General features: G+C 33.6%; 1 protein-coding gene across 6 annotated transcripts in view; it reads left to right on the top strand.

The window, feature by feature from the left end:
• LOC106057313 (uncharacterized) overlaps nt 1–21,188 on the top strand; it is a 217,775-nt gene that overhangs the window by 163,483 nt on the left and 33,104 nt on the right. For 4 of the 6 annotated variants that reach the window (XM_056038436.1, XM_056038435.1, XM_056038437.1 and 1 more), the window contains 8 exons: nt 191–254; nt 1,333–1,414; nt 5,256–5,273; nt 8,595–8,655; nt 9,194–9,275; nt 10,173–10,207; nt 13,429–13,544; nt 17,073–17,153. In XM_056038436.1, the coding sequence (XP_055894411.1) occupies nt 191–254; nt 1,333–1,414; nt 5,256–5,273; nt 8,595–8,655; nt 9,194–9,275; nt 10,173–10,207; nt 13,429–13,544; nt 17,073–17,153 (539 nt within the window). Of the gene's footprint in view, nt 1–190; nt 255–1,332; nt 1,415–5,255; nt 5,274–8,594; nt 8,656–9,193; nt 9,276–10,172; nt 10,208–13,428; nt 13,545–14,698; nt 14,777–17,072; nt 17,154–21,188 lie in introns of all 6 variants that reach the window. The other 2 variants (XM_056038433.1, XM_056038434.1) reach the window with 2 other exon arrangements.

Consider the following 21,188-nt stretch of genomic DNA (forward strand, 5'->3'; position numbering starts at 1 on the left):
CTTCCATTAGCTTAATTTTTTTAAAAGGCCAGTATTGGGTTTGTGAAGTTCTTTTGGACTCCTTACTCCTTAGAAAGATGAAATGTGATTAGAATTATGAGCAATTATCACATTTTCATTTTTTTAGGAAATATCTGTACATTTTGTTGTTTTGTTATATCTTTGTGACATGTGACATTTTCATTTTCAGATGACTTGACTAAATTATTAAGAGAAATTATGCAAGAAGCCAGGAACTTAACTGATGCTGAGAGGTGAGTAGTTGAGCCAGATGAGTAGTTAACATTCTACCCATGGACCATGAACCTAGTTAACAAGTTTTCAGTAGTCCATGGGAAAGATCTTTTGTTTTTTAAAATGTATCTGGTTAAAGGTAAATAGTGTGTATGACAAGGACATTATGACCAAGATGTGGTACCATATTATGGAATTCACTAATTGATTGGGTGTGACCAACAGCCTAGTAGGGGATTACTTATTTATGACTAGAACTCTTTAGCAACTAATTTTGTTTGTACTTATTGTCATTTTGGTTAACATAGAAATGAATCTGTTACTGCTAATGTTAGTTGATGAATACATTTGTTCATGCACATACACACAAACACAAATGCAAACAAATTCTCATTAGAACAGATGTGGGTAAACTGCAGTACACTGCATAGCACCATAGCATATTATGTGGCCTGCTGTTGCACACATTACTTTTAAATTACGATCATAAATGTTACCTACGATCATAAATGCTACCCACATTTTATTTCAGGTGCAGAGTTTATTTATTTTTTCTTACCATCTAAATTTATCTGTTTGGATTTTTTTTTTTTTTGTTAATTTGGCATGTCTTCATTTTCTCAAAATGATTTCTTAACACTTTTTGGTATTCACTTATTTTTTTATATGTGATTTTTTACAAGTTTATCAAAAGTTAGGATTGAATTTCAAATGATGTATATGAAACAAAAAAAAATTAGTTTGTGAAATTGACTGAAGAGTTACTTAGTATAGTTATTTAGTACAGAGTTATTTATTGTAGAGTTACTTAGTGTAGAGACACAAGCACAGGTCAGAATCCTCTCAATGCATTTAAGAACTGGGTTAATGTCTACCGAAAAAAAGCAAATGTAATGTTATACTTAGTTTCATTAATTCATATTGTCAGATGTTGTACATTGTAATTGAGATATACATAACATATATTTTACAATTATTTTTAAGATTATTGAAATGTATTGTTTCTAGATGCAGCCATTGTAATACGTATTGATTAACACTGGGTTTCTACCTGTTTAGTAAATATGTTTTTTTGTGTGTATATGCTCCTCTTGTCAGATGTTCAGTGTTTCTGTTAGACAAGGATACTGATGAACTGGTTGCAATGGTGTTTGATGGCATTACAGCAGATGACAAAGAGGTGGGTACCTTTAACAAGCTTCTTTGGTCTTGCTATTTATAACCTCCAGAGCATACACATGTATTGTTTAGATATGTTTAGTTTTTTTTTTGTCTGTGTCCAAGAATCATTGTTGTGGGATTGGACTCTTGGATTGGTTAGTTTTGACATTTACTTTTATTATAAGTTTATTGTTACCTTTAATGGATTTCATTTTGTTTTAAGCTTGAGATATTAAAATCATTAATTTAAACACTAAATTCATTTACTTTGGATTGTTGGTTTCAGTAAATTGAGCTAGGAATAGGAACAGTTTGTCAGTCAATCAAGAGAGCACTGAGTTACTTAGACATGAAAGTTACATTAAAAGCAGATATAATTAAGTGAGAAACAGTAATGTCCTCACTAATGTCAGTCCACTCCTTAACAATCACTTGTAGACTCACATTCATTTCAGTTTTTAAGTCGTTTAACAGAAAGTAATTCTTTAATGGCTTTGATATAGGAATTATGTGAATATACCACACCAACAACCCCACAAAAGATGTACCACATGAGTTATTTAGATTACTCTTTAAGAATACAATATTGCTTTGATTTTTAGAGATATACGCTGCAGTTTTATTAAAATCATGCATATTTGGTCTTTCTACAAATCTAAGAGTCAATTCACATACAAAATATCACAAATTAGTTAGCAAGGCTCTAGAGTAAAAGTACAATTATTATCATTATTATTATTATTATTTTTACATTATTTTAGTCTTCTGTTTAAAAGTTTAAGAAAAGAAATTCTATTATTTTAATTTTAATTGTGGTAGCTAAGAAAAAGAATATGTTTAGAACTTTTAAGTTGAAAGAAAAATTAATTAGTCACGATACTCATTGGCTATCTTACATTTACATTGGTAGTTAGTGAACATTTTAAAGAGAATATTTATACACAGTTCAGTTTCCAAGCTGTCCTGATTCAGATCACTAAATAAAAATATGAACTAGTTTCATCCAAACACACACACACACAAAACTATGATGCAAACGTTTAGTACACTTAACTCTTTGTGTCAGTGTATTGACTGCATGGTTAGATTGTTCATTGTTGATCCTATATTTGGGATTTAGTCCAGGCATTCTAAACAATTGTGGGGTGCAGCTCAATATGCATGTGGTCTGTAACTGTGGTGTGAGCTAGACAAGCTGCTATGTGTCTTTTGATGTACACATGTTTGTAGTGGATGTGATTGTTAACTTGATTGTTAATGTGATTGATGTTGGTCTGTGGTACATACCATTCGGTTAGTATTGTAGGTCTCATGGATGGCTTATCTAAACAAGGGGACAACTACTGATAAAATATGATGGTCTCCTTCTAGATGTGGGCCCCTTTGTTGGATTTCAAAAAATGTTCTTAAAAAATCTTTATTGGTTTAATCTTTGAAGATGGGGGCCAGTAGTGAAATAATCCTTCACTGTTCTACATTGTATGTCAAATAGATGGGGAAAACATTTCTTTGGCTTGTTTGATTAAATTTTTGTTAGTCAATTTCATGTCAAATTGACTTAAGACTTTATTTGTTAGTGTCAAAATAGAAAGTGTTGATATGTTTCTGTTTTTTTTCCCCCCACCTCTCTTCCCCCTCCTACCATGTTGAAGCTTGTCATTAAGTCGCTGAGGAAGCTAAGAGGTCAGTCCACAGAGTTAAATAGATCGGAAGTAGGTCTTTGATCAAAGCTAACTACTAGATAGTCCAATGTAGTTTGCTCCGAGTGGCATCTACTGACATGTAGCCTTCTCTGCGTTACATCCTTATAATAATTCAATATAGCACCCTGTGTGGCATCTGCATTCAGAGTGGTGGAGATATTCCCATGTATTCAACATTTCCCATCGACTCACTGTGTAGTTTTACATGCTAGTGATATTAGAATGAAGCATCTATATTTGATCTTTGTACTGCATGCTTATCATGACTTGTATCATACATTTATTTCTACATATTACAATTTATCACGGCAGGTGCCAATGACCAAAAAAAAAAAACGAAGTCTTAAAATCTTGTAAATATTTATCAATTATGTTATACAGTTATGTTCTACTAAGAAATGTAACACTTTTTTATGCTGCTCTGTTGTTAAAGAAAATTGTCAATAACTTATAAACGTTGATAAGTAAACAATGGCAAGAAACATGCATAGAAGCAGTGCAGGAATGTAAATGCAGCATAAGGTTTTTCTGTCTTGTGGCTATCCACTTAGCACAAAAATGACTCATCAATGCACAGGTTAGGTTGTATAGTCGATTCACTTCCATGCAGGACATTTTGGCCTTGACATTTTGGTGCGAAATGTTTTAGTCACATGATATGTTCATTTTTATGTCTTTAAAAAGAGGGGTACACATTTATGTTTTTTTTAAAATAGCTGTTATATAGCACAACTTTCACGCTCAGAACTTTATGGTCCAATCTCTTTTTTGGACCGATTGGGGGAGGGAGTATCTAGGAGAAGGTTTTCCGTGCTTCCTTTTAGGCGCTCAGTAAACGCAACTCTGCTCGAGTCGGGTGAGGAACCTCGAGCCAAGCCATGTTCATGCGTACTTAGCCTCTTGACTCAGTGTGTGTTTATGTTTAAACTGTTTTTTTTTTATGTAAAGGACAATAGTCTTTTTGTCCATTAGATTTGGGTTCATTGTGTAATTATTGTTAAATCACTGACTCATTGTAATGTGTGTTTGGGTTGTAATATTGTTCAAAAACAAAATAAAACTGATAGGAAAAATAATTGATTTAATTTTTAGTGCACATGAAAATAATTGATTCAATTCATAGTACCTCCAACCAAAAAAAAAAAAGAGAAAATTTTGCATTTTGTACTATTCCTTATATTTTATGGGGATGGGAAAGAATGTCAATATCAGGTAGGATAACCTTTAATAAGTTGTATGTTTTACTTGTCTCATATAGGATGTTCCCTCATTTTATTGAAGATTATTATATCCTACCCCAAACCTCCCAAAGGATGGCAGGGGATTTCAGCAGACAGGGTTCAAACTGGGACCATCGCGACAACAGCCTGAGCTCATACCACACAACCAGGCAACCATCCATAGTTCACAATATGCGTTCATGATATTGGGGGGGGGGGGGGGTGAGAGATGTATTAGCTGTAGTATAATTTAGTGATTTTTTTTAATTATAAAAAGGTTAGTGATTTCAAAGTTATCCTCAAACCAAAATCCAATTCATTTATCTAGGTTACTGAGCTATGTGATACACTTGATGGTAGCAATCTACCTAATTGTTTCCTAAGTCCATAAAAAAATATAAACTCAAGATTTACTCATGATAATGATTTTTAAAAAAATTATAACATTCTAATCAAATATACAGAAGGGAATTATTTAATTTTTTTTTTAAAGTTGTTTTGCAATTCGAGTCTTGACTAGTCTTGACTTTTATACATGTTTCTTGTCATAGTTTATACAGATATATGTAGCCTGCTAGCTCAGGTTTCAAAGTAGAATATGTTTTGTTAAATACTATCTGAAGTTCAAACTAAATTGCATATATTAATTCTTTTCATTCATATTTAAAGCTACTCAATTTTAAAACCATTTCATTGACTATTTTACCTTCACTGTTGATTAAAACCCAAACTCCTGGCCACAGAATGTAAGTAATTCTATCACTGGAAGCCTGCTTGGTGTTTGCATTTGTAGCAGGATGTAGTAGTGTCTTGGTTTTCTATTCAAACTTAGTCTATGTGTGAACTTATGCCTTGACTTGATCCACAGAGAAAAACATTTGCAGGACAATGTCCCATTTGGTCTTGTGTTTTTTTTTCTTTTTCTTTTTGTTTTCAGTGGCAGTATGGGGATGGGGTAGGTAACTTGTTTGCCTAGCTTCCAGTACTGCACACATACATACACACATAGACACACTCCCAACATTAATGTGTAACACTGGCTCTAGACATACATAGTCTCTGGTATCAATTGTTTGATAGATATACAATGTCCCCAGTTCCTTAATCTTAGAATTAAAGTCATAGATTCAACAACTATGTCAAACCAGCAATAGTAGCTTTTTTCAGTTTATTCATTAGATTTGTTCACTTCAATTTCAGTTTTTATTTTCCATTTTAATTCAGTTTTGATAATATAAAAAAATAATATATTTTGTTTTTCCCTATAGATATAACCTTCCCCCCCCCCTTTTTTTTTGTTTTAAACCTTTCTTCTTTATAATAAAAGAAGAAACTTTTCTTTTTCTATTAACAACAAATATTTTTTAAAGTAATTTTTCTTTCAATTTTAAACACCTCATATTTTTCTAAAGTTTAATAGTAATCGTGAATTCATTTTTTAAAAACTAATCATTGCAAAATAAATTACAATAAAAAAATGTTAAACTGTCATCTCAGGAAGGTTTAATTACATATCTATAAATATGAGACTTATGTAGTTCTTAAAGAAAAAAAAACAACAAAAAAAAAACATTTCACATTAACTCCTTTATTTCTCTTCTTTTTTAAAGACTATAATTTTTATTTATTGTTTACACTAGACAAATGTTGGATTGGATATTTGAAATACACACACACATAAAAAGCACTCTTCAGCTTAATGAGATAGTTAAAGAAAGATCTTGTTTTTTTGTTGGCTTCCATATCACCAAGCAAAAGCCTAGTACGCAATACATTGTTCTCTTATTCAGCTACTGTGTTGATCTGACTGCTCTCATTTATCAATGCTTTATATTTTTGCAGTCTCATATCTTTCTTTGTTTAGGTCACATGAGTCTCCTGGTGGACAGCTATACATTGCACTGAGCACTATGTTTCTAATTTAATGTTTGAGGGAAGTTGAGTCTTAGGTCCCAGGTTTTAATTTTCCAACTAGTTAGTCCTAGGTTGTTGTTTTTTTTCTGACTAAATCAATCTGCTATGATTCCGCCTTAAAGCTACGTTAGAAAATAGTTTATTAAAATAACATGTTCAGAGATTCAAAACCAGATGAACAGAACTAAAAACTAGCCATGACCAGGACACGCGTCTACAGCTTGGGGGGACCTAAACAATCCATACAAATGCATTTTGGATCAATGTATTGGTCTCACTTTCGGTCAAAGAAAATTACTGTGTTATGTGGGGAGTTCTTTTACTTAAAAAAAAAAAAAAGGCTTTTAACAGCGTTGCGTTTTATTATGACCAAAACATTTCTAGTTGCAGACAGCTCAAAATTCAGCCTACACTATTTTCTTGTGTTTAGAATTAGGTCACTTCTGTCTTTCTGGTCTTCTAAGTCTAGAATCATCTGAATTGTTGAAAAACAATGCTCTACTAAAGTATATTGAAAGCCTGCCCTCACTGGCATCTTTAGAAGATATTATGCCTCCTTCTGTAGGATGAACATATGATGTTGACAAACTTGATTCTGTCTCTTGTGGTCCACACCCTGGAGCAAACACTTTAATTTGTTGTGTCTATGTGTGGTAGCACTTTTCTCAAAGTTGTGTGTGTGTGTGGGTAACAGCACTTGTTTGTAAAGCCAGCAAGATTTAAGCACCACAGGATATTTGCTGCACACACAATCTATTTCACCTCTGCCATGTCTGATGACTGTAATGTCAGACATTTTTTTTTTTAATTTTTATTATTGCATTGATCAGTAGTTCAGTTTTTTTTTCCTTCTAGAGTAGAAAATGTCTAAAGCAGTGTAGTGAATGCTGTGTCTCATCAGCACTCCACTTAGTAGTCACCAGTTAGAATGATTCACTCACATCTTTGACTGTGCTTTACTTTGTTTTTCTTGTGTGAATAGTTCACTTGTAGCATTGTTATGCATGTACGATTTTGGCATTCAAAGTTTTGGCTTAACCACAAGGACCATGTCCTGACTGGGGCTTTTTGTATCTTGTTTAGTACCACAGTACATTGGGTTCCAATGAGATAAGGCTCTAGACTGAAAGCTAAATGTCCAGTTATGTTCAAGTTTCACCTACCCATTCCCACCCAAACTGTATTGGCTTATCTGTCTTTAGTCCTTCTTTTCACTTTGATCTCATGTCTTGAATGGTTCCGTCTTTAAATCTTGAGCATGGTCTTTATATTTCTCTGAAAGTATGTGACTGATTCGCACAAGGACAATCCACACATTATTATTTTATTTGTATTTTTCTATCTTTTCATTTATCTCTTGTAGTTTTTTTTCTTCTATTTCTAATACAGTTAGTTGATTATTTACTTACCAAGTAACAATTAGGAAATAAAGAACTGTATAAAAAAAAACTACTAGGTATAAAGGAATTATTGTAATATAATTTATTGTGTTTCATTTTTGGGAAGTCCCCCATTATTTACAAAACAACAGTTGACATAAATGGCAGAAGTGCTGTATTAACAAAATAAACCCTTATGTGATTGTATACACAACTGTTCATAACCTACTTAGTTCTAAGTCAAATAAAACTTGTCTTCTATAAATCATTGTTTGTTTTACTATCAATTGAAAGCTCACATTGAAAGCTGACTGAGACTTTGGGAAAGTCTTTAATATCTTTTTTTTTTAAATGAAGATTCCATTTGAGTCAGGATTTAAGGCTGTCAAAACAAACAGACCATTCATCGTAATTGATGTAGTATAGACCAGTATTTATTTAAAAAAATGAAGCAAATTGAGAAAAAAAAAAAAAAAAAAAGATTACTCATCCCCACTAGTTGTTAGTTGAAACCTTTCCAACAAATGTTTCCTGACTTGTAGTCCTAGAGCAGAACTTTCATTCAGTTTTTGTTTTTACTAACATTTTAGTGGACAATAGTAAAGTAGCATCTCAACTTCCCCATGACCTATTGAACTATAGAACTTTTGTGTGTGTGATCTAAAACATGTTAGATTCCTTGCACATTGACAATGCGCTTTCTTCAGTGGACCATGTATTTGATAGATAACATTTCAAAATTATTTTATTATTTTTTTCTTTAATTAAAAAAAGTAAAGCATCTTAAGATTGATAATATTTCTGAATAAAACAAAATGGGATAACAAGGATTTATAATGAGGGTAGTTGTTTGCATTTATAAAATGAAGCACGGTTCTCACTAGATCTAATTCAAGCATGGCTCTCACTAGATCTAATTCATGCATTGCTGAATGTCTCAAGATATCTTTATGTCTTTCATACTGTTCTCTTGCCATTGCCAGGTACAAGGAGAAATACGACTGCCAAAAACACAGGGCATAGCAGGCCACGTGGCAACAACAGGTATTTAAGAACTTTGAATTATTATTATGTTTCCATACTGTATTGTTTTTATTTTTTAAATTGTAATAAAAATGATTTAAGTTTGTCAATCTTGTTATATCACTGGTCACTGATAAACATAGTGGTGTACTTTGATTTGGAATTATTTTCTAAAAAAATATTTGCTCAATTGTTCTTTGAACAAGCTATCAGAAGAAATTGCAGTGGCAAACATGTTCATTGCAGAGACTCAGACATGTTCATTGCAGAGACCCAGACATGTTCATTGCAGAGACCCAGACATGTTCATTGCAGAGACCCAGACATGTTCATTGCAGAGACCCAGACATGTTCATTGCAGAGACTCAGACATGTTCATTGCAGAGACCCAGACATGTTCATTGCAGAGACCCAGACATGTTCATTACAGAGACTCAGACATGTTCATTGTATTTTGAGCAAGATTAAGAGGAAATTACATTGTTTGTTCAAATTTATTTTTAAAGTTCTTACCTTTAGATTATCTTTTGATTTACACCTCTTTATTAAACAAATTCAGGAACTTTGTTGAACATTCGAGACGCATATTCTCACCCTCTGTTCTATAGAGGCATAGATGACTCCACAGGCTTCAGGACCAGGTCAGTCTGACACGTTTAACTTAAGGGTTGAGTGAAAGATCTTTAATAGACTCAGTGTGTAATGTAAATTATTGTGTCTTCACTTATAAGCATTCTCAATGATTTAGTTGAGGCAGTGAGCCTCATGATCAGCTCAATGTTTTAGACTTGCCATTTCATTAGAACACTGTGTTACATTGCCTAGTACTGTGGTATGTGCTCTAGACTGTTGTGCGATGGTCCCGGGCTCAAACCTGCTGTCCATTATTTGCTGTCCTGTGGGGAGGTTTGGGCTTGGATGTTATCATCTTCAACTCGAAGGAACATCCGAAAAGTCAATAAATATGTTACGTAGAGTGCTGGTCAAGGAAGTCCTTGAAGAGATATTTTTTAAACAAATGAGTAGATCACTAAGGTAGAGAAGAAAGTAACCATCTAGAAAGTAAAAGATAACGAAGCATTGGGATGATTGATTAGTATAGTAGTTGATGAGAAGTTCTTCACAGAGCATTGTTTACTAGCAGGCAAGCTACATTTGTACTTGAAGCATAGTGTTGTCAAATTTTTGTTCAGAGCTGGACTTCTTTTTGATTTCATTTCATTTGAAGGTAAACTCAAAATGAATTCTTATTAACAATGCTTTTCTTCAATGTGTTACTTGGAACCTGCTGAAGTTTGCATGTATTGAGAGATAGCTACTACTTGATTACTAAAATAAATAGTGCCAATCACAAGTTAAAATAAAAACACTAAACAATCCCCCCCCCCCCCTTTTTTTTTAGAAAAATTTAATAAGATTTTAAAATGTATAACATTTTATGTAAGTTGTTTGACTCTACCATTATGGTTGTACATTTCCAAGGATCATATTTCTTTGAAGTTGGCAAAGGTTGATATATTTTACATTAATTTCCACAGAAATATTTTGTGCTTCCCAATCAAGGATGAGGAAGGTAAGTTTTCTTTCTATCTGGATCCACAATAATTGATCTAGTTTGACTAAAGTCACTTCACAGACAGAAAAACACTATAATTTGTTCTATGTGGCATCTAATTTCATGCTAATAATAATGATGTTGGATTTATTGTTGGTAGGGTGTTCAGTGTAGAAATATTTTGTGTGGTTTAAAAGTTAATGCACAAAATCTACAAGCTAGGTACAGAATTAGTGTCAATGTCTTGCAGTCAGTAAATGGAAAGTTTCTTTGCATGTACGGACACCTACATAAATCCGGTTTTCCCCCAGTATACCTTTTACCTTTACCTTTACCTATCCCTTAGTCTGTTGGACCGTTGGGGCACCAGGCAAGATTTGTCGACCGTCTTTCTCCATTCCTCCCTTTTTTTTTTGCCTTGTTCAGAACCTCTCTCAATGGCAGGCCTGTCCATTCTTTAATGTTGTCCTCCCATTGCTTTTTCTGTCTGCCTCTTCTTCTTTTCCCTGGCACTGTTCCCTGAAGAAAGGTCTTTGTGAGCCCTGTAGATCTTGTAATGTGGCCAAAGGTTTTAAGCTTTCGTTTTTTCACAATAGTAAGCAGGTCGTCATGAGCTCCGATCGCTACAGTAACCCTGTCCCCCAGTATATACTTATAAAAATGCAAAAATATTTAAAATAATTCTAAATATCTCTATAAATTATTGAAACTGTCTCATTATAAAAAGTTTCAAGTAAACAAAGATTATTCTTATTGGCTATACTTCAATACACTCAATTAAAGACACAATCTCAGGCCAGTGTTAAAGACACAATCTCAGGCCAGTATTTATTCAATGCTATGAAGAACTGTGCTGAGAGTTGGGTATGTTTGAAACAAGATGGCAAGTGTAACAACTGATAAAGCTCGATCTTTCACTGAGAAAAACAGTTATTTTTTTAAAAAAAATACCCCAACCATAAACTCTAAACAGGAAAGTTTGCATAAAGCTGCATAAAATATCAACATATTATTAACATACTAATCATAGTGATCAAAGTTATCAGAGCTAAGGGTCTTAACCACTGGCAGTTTCGAAAAGTACTTGCAGATTTAGAAACAAAATATCCCAATGTATCTCCTGGCTTAGCATTGGCAAGGTAATGAGAAGAATATAAAATCACAAGAAAGAAATTTTTATGTTCCTTGAAGGACATTGACTGTAACTTTGTTACCAATATTTCTAATGAAGAGTGGAAGAACGATTTCATGTTTTTCATAGCAGCTATTGCATTGGGCTTTTTGCATATGAAATGTAAGTGCATGTTAAATCTTTTCAAACAAAGCTTTTCAATTTCTCCAGGCAAGCAAGTGAAAACAGGTTTTGTCATTTTTCCTTTGCTGAAAGGTGAAACTATTTCTAGTGAAATGGTTGATAGTACAAGACTTAGATTCCTTAAGTGCTGCATTTATAAAACCAAATTTTAAGATGTCAAGAACCAGTTTTCAATACCATCAGCTCACCATTTAGCGCTGAAGCTGATTCAGCTCCATGCAAATTATGACCTGAAAGAGAAGTCCCAGTCAATACTTCCGCTGTAATTTGACAGCAATCACAAAGATAACAACTAGTAAGCTAGTTTCACAGTCCCGGATATTATGCACGAGTGTAAACAGTTAAATACTTTACATTATGTACAACTGTACACTTGTGGGGAAATGTTGTGATGTAAAAAGACACTTTTTTTTTTTTTTTTAAAATAAAATTGGTTTCAGAAATTGATAACACATGTTGTAATTCCTAAATTGGGAGTGTGAAAAAAATGAAAAGTGAATGTATAATACAGTATAAATATGAATTAAAAGACATTATACAGTCCCCATATTGATGAAACTATAAAAAAAATCAAACAAAGCATTAGGGTTTATTAGAAGAAATTTCTATAAATCAAATAAAAAACAAAATTAAAATGTTATTGAACCTTGGTTAGGCCAATAATGGAATATGCATTCTCTGTTTGGGACCCATCAACTCAAGAAAACATTAAGAAACTGGAACAGACACAAAATAGAGCAGTGAGATTCATAACAAACGAATATTCACATTTGACAAGAGTAACACCTTTAGTAAAATCACTAAATTTAGAAAGCCTTAAGGCTAGAAGACTCAAAAGTAAAGTAGCAATCATACTTAAAACACTGAACCATAATCTTCAAATACAAAAACAAAATTTAGTAAAATTCTCAGAAAGATGCAAAGATAAAGGCACATTCCTCGTTCCATATGCTAGGACAAATTTGTACAAATGCTCAATCTTCGCTAGTGCTTTTAGAGCATTGAATGGGTTGCCTGAGCTAGCCAGGAAAACCAGTGACTTGGCAGAATTTAAGCCATTGGTTAATAGGCATGACTAAATGCATGACGCGTAGACATAATCATCTTCTTTTTTGAAGTAATGTCTGTATTATATAAGATAAAATAAGATAAGCTAGCGTATATTTCTAAGTTTTAAGTATATATACATGTATATATATATGTATACATATATGCCCCCCCCCCCTCTTTCCCAAAATTGTTTTAATGCGGCCCTCGATACAAAAAGGTTGCCCACCCCTGCATTAGAATGTTCAGAATGAACTCTTTAGAAATATGATACAAAGCTTACACAAACTAACCCTTGCTCATAAAAGATTAAACTTGTTCATTTTGACAATGTGTGTTCCTTGTTCAGGAAGCAACATTTTGTTTTCATTGTGAGATTGAAGGTTTGATGTCTCCACTTCAATTCAAACCTTTTTATATCAGTGGGGCCTGTTGTTGTAGCTCCCATTTCTTTAGCCTCACTGGACAAAGTTAGCTCATTTTAACGTAAGTAAGTTGACGCTAAATTCAGATTTTGTTCTCTTCCATTTCAAGTATGGAAGGATGTATTACAGATTGTTTAGGATTCTCACAAAAACATAAGGATTGGGACTAAACATTATGATTCTCACAAGAACAGTAGAATTGTCACAAAAACTTTAGGATTGCAACAAAAAACTTTTGGATTGTGACAAAAACAAAATGATTGAGACTAAAACAAAGATTGTCACAAAACAGTTGATTGCCACAAAAGCATTGGAATTGTCACCTAAGTACTTTGATTGTCACCAAAACCTAATGATTGTCACTCATTTATTTCTATCTCATTTGAAAATGTTTGTTGGTCATCAGAGGCTGTAGCTATTTCAATGTGTTTGGTTCTCTCCCCCCCCCACAGGGATGGTGCTGGGTGTGGCTCAGCTGTGCAACAAGAAGACGTTCCAGTATTTCACCACATTTGATGAAGACATTGCCTCTGCCTTTGCTGTTTACTGTTGCATTAGTATCAGCCATGTAAGTCAAAGAGCTTGCTTCTACTAGACTGTCATTAATGAAATAAATGTTTTTTAAAAAAATTCCTTTCAGGTTCTCAAAGTGGAACACTTGAAGTACTTTTTCTTTCTCTAATTATTAATGACTTTTTCTTTTCAGATAGAACCTCTTGTCATATTAAATTATATTGTGCCCCTACATTTTAAATGTTTGCTGACTTTTTTCATGACAAACCACTATTTATTATTTCAGCAATGGTATGAAAAATGTAGACAATTGATTGCAAGTTCTTCTGGGTTTTTTTTTGCTTCTGGATATTGCTTCTAAAATTGTTTGACATCTTGGAAGCCATAAAAAAATTCATTAAATATTTTTATTGAGTCTTTGAAATGGATTTTCTAGAAAAGAAAAAAAATCAAGATGAAATTGGAGATAAGAATTAAAAAAAAATTTGTTCATTTGAGTTGAAACTAATTATTGATCTTTTTGCCCATCTTGCTTGAGTTGTCTTAGCTTGGTGATGTATGCCATCATTCTAGTGAGTTCTCTCCCATCCCATTGTATCTAATAAAGTTTTTATTGAAAAGTTGGACTTTCGCAATATGTTTATAGTCTACACACAGAAAAAGAGTGTGGGTTCAGAGACTTCAGCTGACTGTGTTCTTATCAGCTTTGTGACATTCACACTTTGGTTGTGTTTATAAAGAAAGATTCATTGTTGGCTTAACCATCAGAAAATCAAATGGCCTCTAACTATCTTGTATTGATCTTTTGAAAAGGAGTTACTGGACAAACTCTTTACATTTCGTTTGAATGCATTGGCTAATAATTCATGATTACCCTTGTGGGTCATGATACAATGTTTAAAATAGCAACTGAAGTCGAAGTCAGTGCAACCAACCAGATTGATGCAGCAGCATCATTGTGCTCTAGTTCCATCATCCAAGCTTGATCCTGTTCTTCTGCTCAGCCTGCAATGTGTTCTTAACCTCAACGTAGATTCACTTTGTTCCTGTCTAACTCTTCATCTTGATCTATCTGAATGTTTGAAACACTTAATCTATGACATTAACTTTTTCTCTTGAGAACATTTGATCCTACAGTAAGGTATGGTTTTGTTTTTTTTTCTTGCTTCTTTATGAAAGACTAACATGTACTGTTGTCTCCCATTGCAGTCTCTTATGTACAAAAAGGTGATTGACATCCAGTACAGGAACAGTTTAGCCAATGAGCTGATGATGTTCCACATGAAGGTAACTGGGGCCCTCCTTACAATGACCAACCAAGAATGACTTGATTCCCCCCCCCCCTCTGGTTTTGCAAATAGAAAATTTAAGGCCTCATAACAATAATATTATGATCACATTTCTCCAGTAGCCACATGATGTGGTTGACTATAGGTTGACACATAGAGCCACAGGAACATGTAGCCAGCCATCTGTTGACACTATTGTGTCTTGAATGTATTTCTTTTGCTTTATTTTTATTGCATGTCATCTTTTTATTTATCTACATGTTCTCTTGTGAAATGGCCAAACAAAGGCAACACTGCAATGATCTGTTCTAGGCTTATTTTATTTCATTATTTAAAAAGTAAAATGTAAAAAAAAAAAAAAATTCCATTATAAGATAAATTTCTCATGTCAATGAACTGCAATCAAGAAAGATAACCAAATTTACCACCTTACTATGTTATAATTATCTCCCCTCTGTTTTGCTGTTTCACTTCATTGACTTTAGTTTTTAGGTATTCTTTGTATATCTTCCATTTCAAGTCTTACTGTTAGAACAGCAGTATTTGAATGTTCTATCCATGTTGGATGTGTGTGTGTTAACATTGCTATTTATTCTAATAGTCTGCTGCACAATGTAATCTTGTTTGTTCTCTTGACATGATGCTTTCAGGAACAATAACAACTTTTTTTTTTTTTTTTTAAAGTTTACACCTTCTGCGCATGCACACAGGAACTCAAAGACATACTCTCTTGCTCACACATCTACACAAACCTGCATTTACACACTACACAAACACATACACACTTATCTATCTATCCACACAATTGAATTCTTAAAAAAAAATGAAAAAAAAAAAAAAAACCAACAAAAAACAACTAAATTCTTTACTGTCTTTCAAAAAAAGTTTAAAAAAATAAGTATCATAACTTTTCATTGTGATGTTATAAAAGTCAGACTTATTATTTATTAGAACAAATACAGTCAAACGTTATTTATTGGAATGTCATTTATCTGGACAACCTTTTTTAGGTTTTGCTTTTATCGTACGGTAACTAAGTGGTCTTGCAGCGGAAGTATTTCTCTAAGTAATGGTAGGCTACTAAATTGAAAGATTTGTTCCCCTGTAAATTTTACTTGAATTTTATGTTTACCTACGGTGCAGTATGCCCATAGGAATTTTCTTTATATTGCTGGTGAAAAGGATATTTTATAATATTCTACTTTTGGTTATCTGGACACACTCTTTTCCCAATTAATCCAGATAATTGACGTTCTACAGTACTTAGAATTGTATAATTGTCTGTTCTACATGTTTTTAGACTCTACTGCTTCTATGTATTCTCTAGATACTTATGTGCAATAATACATCTAAATTATAGTACGGGTTAAAGTTTGGATGTCTTTGTTACCTATTACGAGCAATGTGTTGACTTGTACAACGGTTAACATATGTTCTTTGACCCTGAACATGAACATTGGATGAGACATTTTGTCCAAGTCAATATTTTAAGCACAAATGTAAAAGCAAATCTCCATGGAAACTAATTTTATAAAGTACAGATATTATCTTACAAGTGTCTGAATTTTTTTTTTATCTCAAAGCAAATGATTTTTTTTTTAAATACATAAATGTCTAGAGAACATAGTTTTAAATATCTATTTCAAAACACTTTAATTTAAAATATTAATTTTTTTTGCTCTCTCTTTTTGATTTTTGTCCTTGATGTATTTTCACTGTTATGAATGATACATTGCTGTCTAGTATTAGTGCCAGCCCTTGGTGGGGGAAATGTCAACGTTTGAGTTTCAATATGAACTGATATGCTGCAAGATACCAATTTTGATTTTCAATAAATGAGCCGATTGCTATACCTAAATGTTCATTGAATAAAAATTGCATTTTTAAAAAAATGAACAAGTGGAGGGGGGGGGGATGGGGCTTGTTTTTTAAGACCAGGATTAATGGTCACTGCTCTTTTCACTTAAGACAATAGGTCAAGATTTGAGAGGAAGGGAAGGACTCTTGGTGCTACTCTACAACGACTAGTCAATTTAAATAACTGCCACTGTTCTTGGCATAGTTCCTCCACCTCCGGCTGGCTTTTTCTGTCTCTCTTTCATTTTCTTGTTTTATTTTTGTGTTGTTTTTTTTTTCTTTCTTTCTTTTTGTTTTGCAACCCAATATCCTCCAATGCCTGGCTGATGACTTGTGGCCTCTGGTTATTGGCTGCACGCTCCATTGCACTTTGATGCACGCACTCACCCCTGTAACCTGTGTGACCTTGCTTGTGTGTTGTGTGTTTGGGTGTGCAGTCTCTCATGTACAAAAAGCTCGTGGACATCCAGCACCGCCACCGATTGGCCAATGAGCTGATGATATTCCACATCAACCAGGTAAGTCAGAGCAGCTTGTCCATCAGACAGGTGAAGTTTAACTCTGTGGTCAATGGTCTTAGCCAGCCAGCAATGTGTTGTCCACACAATCACCCATTTATTTGGTTTATTCACTTGCCCAAAATGTCAGGCAACCACGAGTATTGAACTTGGGACATTTCCCACTGTTTCCATTTAGAATTGAGTCCAAACTGCTGATAGACCCCCCAAGTCATTTAGTTTAGCAAACAAGAGATCTATCCTCCACCTATTTCAAAAGATTAATTTTTGCTATTAAATAAGTTCAAATATTAAGGAAAAATGTTTTATCTTAGCTTAAATTGAGGGTAAGAGGATTTTATATTCTAAAACAGTTTGAGGGTAAGAGGATTTTATATTCTAAAAGTTTTAGTGTCAAGAGTATCTTATATTCTAATAGTTTTAGTGTCAGAGTATTTTTATATTCTCATAGTTTTAAGATGGTATGTTATGTTCTAATAGTTTTAGGGTGGGAGTATTTTTATATAATTAGTTTTAGTGTGAGAGTATTTTCTATTTTAATAGTTGTAGGGTAAGAATATTTTATATTGTAACAGTTTTAGTGTGTTTTTTTTATTCTAATAGTTTTAGTGTGGAAGTATGTTATGTTCTAATGGTTTTAGTGTGGAAGTATGTTATGTTCTAATAGTTTTAGTGTGGAAGTATGTTATGTTCTAATGGTTTTAGTGTGGAAGTATGTTATGTTCTAATAGTTTTAGTGTAGAAGTATGTTATGTTCTAATAGTTTTAGTGTGGAAGTATGTTATGTTCTAATAGTTTTAGTGTGGAAGTATGTTATGTTCTAATAGTTTTAGTGTGGAAGTATGTTATGTTCTAATAGTTTTAGTGTGGAAGTATGTTATGTTCTAATAGTTTTAGTGTGGAAGTATGTTATGTTCTAATAGTTTTAGTGTGGAAGTATGTTATGTTCTAATAGTTTTAGTGTGGAAGTATGTTATGTTCTAATAGTTTTAGTGTGGAAGTATGTTATGTTCTAATAGTTTTAGTGTGGAAGTATGTTATGTTCTAATAGTTTTAGTGTGGAAGTATGTTATGTTCTAATAGTTTTAGTGTGGAAGTATGTTATGTTCTAATAGTTTTAGTGTGGAAGTATGTTATGTTCTTATAGTTTTAGTGTGGAAGTATGTTATGTTCTAATAGTTTTAGTGTGGAAGTATGTTATGTTCTAATAGTTTTAGTGTGGAAGTATGTTATGTTCTAATAGTTTTAGTGTGGAAGTATGTTATGTTCTAATAGTTTTAGTGTGGAAGTATGTTATGTTCTAATAGTTTTAGTGTGGAAGTATGTTATGTTCTAATAGTTTTAGTGTGGAAGTATGTTATGTTCTAATAGTTTTAGTGTGGAAGTATGTTATGTTCTAATAGTTTTAGTGTGGAAGTATGTTATGTTCTAATAGTTTTAGTGTGGAAGTATGTTATGTTCTAATAGTTTTAGTGTGGAAGTATGTTATGTTCTAATAGTTTTAGTGTGGACGTATGTTATGTTCTAATAGTTTTAGTGTGGACGTATGTTATGTTCTAATAGTTTTAGTGTGGAAGTATGTTATGTTCTAATAGTTTTAGTGTGGAAGTATGTTATGTTCTAATAGTTTTAGTGTGGAAGTATGTTATGTTCTAATAGTTTTAGTGTGGAAGTATGTTATGTTCTAATAGTTTTAGTGTGGAAGTATGTTATGTTCTAATAGTTTTAGTGTGGAAGTATGTTATGTTCTAATAGTTTTAGTGTGGAAGTATGTTATGTTCTAATAGTTTTAGTGTGGAAGTATGTTATGTTCTAATAGTTTTAGTGTGGAAGTATGTTATGTTCTAATAGTTTTAGTGTGGAAGTATGTTATGTTCTAATAGTTTTAGTGTGGACGTATGTTATGTTCTAATAGTTTTAGTGTGGACGTATGTTATGTTCTAATAGTTTGGTTGTTGGAGCTTGTTATCAAATTGTTTCGCCTATTTTGTTCTAAGTGTAGATAAAACCCCTAATACCACTACTATATTGGTATAATGTGCTCTGTAAATGTGTATATCCTGATCGAAGGATCAAAGACATTGTTCACATCCCCTGTTATCTAGCCAAGATAAACAATTGTGTGCTAAGTTTTTGTGGCCGAGGTGCTGGGAATAGGAGGAGTGTGGGGGGAGGGCTTACTGTTTGAAATGTAATCCCGTTGTTTGGGTTTATCTTTTACTTTTCACTACAAGACTACAAATAGTGCACACATGAAGTCAAGAATCTATTGAATGTAGTTTCATGGCTCTTTTGATTTGGAAATGAGAGAAAAAAAGGGGGGGGGGAGCTGTTTCATATGTAAAGTCTTTCTTGAATGTACAAACTTTGAATGGCTGGTGTGATCGAGCCATTGTCTACCCTTGTGTATGTCTATCTGTCTGCAGGCCATAAATCAGTGAGTGTTTCGCCTACTCAAACTTAGTTATTGGAACATAAGGACGTCATTGTATGGCAGCGTGCCAGATAGTCAATAGATTAGTGAACAGAGTTTGTTCAAGATACGATCATAAAGATATTTGTACTTTTGTCATACTTTTCAAAGCACCAGAACTCATAGACTATGTTTATTTAAAGGTTAGCGCTGTTTGAATCAGTAGTCAGGTTTAAAGGCCGCAAAAACTATTTCTTTCCTGTCCACCTTACAACTCTCAATAGCTAGAAACTTTGTGCAACTAAAAATCCTTTTAATGTTTTAATGGGTTTCCCGAAAATGTTGCATTTGTTACAATGACATTGTGTGGCTAATACGTTTTGGTATTTCTGAAGTTCAATCTGATGACCATAAGTCCAAAATATGACGGGAAATTTCGATTCATGGGAAGACATAATAGTGTTAACACTTTTTGAACTAAAATACTTTCAGTTCTCCTAGTCATGAACAGATTGAATACACATACGTTCATTTCCATAAAGTAAACTTAACATGAAGCTTAAAGCTTATTGCCTTAATAAACAGACTGATTTATATGGCTCCTTTTGACTGTGAAGACAAGGGTTGCGCCCAGATGAGGCACTGGTTTTGGTTTCAACTTAAGACCCATTCTGGAGCGGCAGATTTTCCACAGTTCGTGGTGCATGTGTGTGATTTAGGGCTAGGTGATAGGGCAGCTTTCTTTTTCTTTCTCTTGACTAAGGCAGCTTCGTTTCTTTTGCTCTCGGCGAGTTTCGTACCAGCACGCACAGTCTGTCTCTATGTTGTCCAGTCTTAGGCTATCTCCTCCCACTTACTTTCGTTGATCCCCGTGGTTCTCATGTCTCGCTTGCAGACATCTCTATAGGTTAGTCTTGGGTGTGACTCCCTCCACAAGCTCAAAAGATAGGATGTCCTTAGGGATTCTTCCATTTGGCATGCGGGTGACACTGGTATTTGTGGACCCTGAAACTAGCTCATCTATTCATAGGTTTTCAAACCGAACGTTCTCGTAGAGGAAATAACATACAAACTGTTTATTTTTTAATTAACACCCTTTACATTTTTACTATTCTCTGTAGAATTTTGAATCTTCGATGTGTAAGTGAACCTCCTGTTTACACTTCTCTTGAGACCTTGACGTGTATAACACGTGACAGAATGTTGACGTTGACTAGGACCAACTAAACCGTGAAAAGATCCCTCCTCCCAATGATATATAGTTTTTTGTATATTTAAAACAATAGAGTGACTGATTCACTTTGTTTTTGTATACCCCTGTGGTTGTTTGTTTCCATGCACGTTAAAAGATCTTGGTCTCCTTGACTTGCTTAGGAGAGATTCTGCATCACTCGGTTCTCCGTGAGTTCAAAGTTCGGCCTCAGTGGTCCGTTCTGTACAAGTTCCCCTTTCAGACCATCTGGCTAGCATAGCAATCAACCGCTTTTACTTTTCCCAAGCTAATGTTGCGTACCCATTAGAACCATATCGATCCCGAAATTTAAAATCCCAGGATTCAACCCGGGACCCAACGGGTCACTGCACCTCCAAGACCTTCTGTCCTGGGCTCTAGTAACTTTCTA

The sequence above is a fragment of the Biomphalaria glabrata genome, chromosome 8, assembly GCF_947242115.1.
Source record: "Biomphalaria glabrata chromosome 8, xgBioGlab47.1, whole genome shotgun sequence".
NCBI classification, from domain to species: domain Eukaryota; kingdom Metazoa; phylum Mollusca; class Gastropoda; family Planorbidae; genus Biomphalaria; species Biomphalaria glabrata.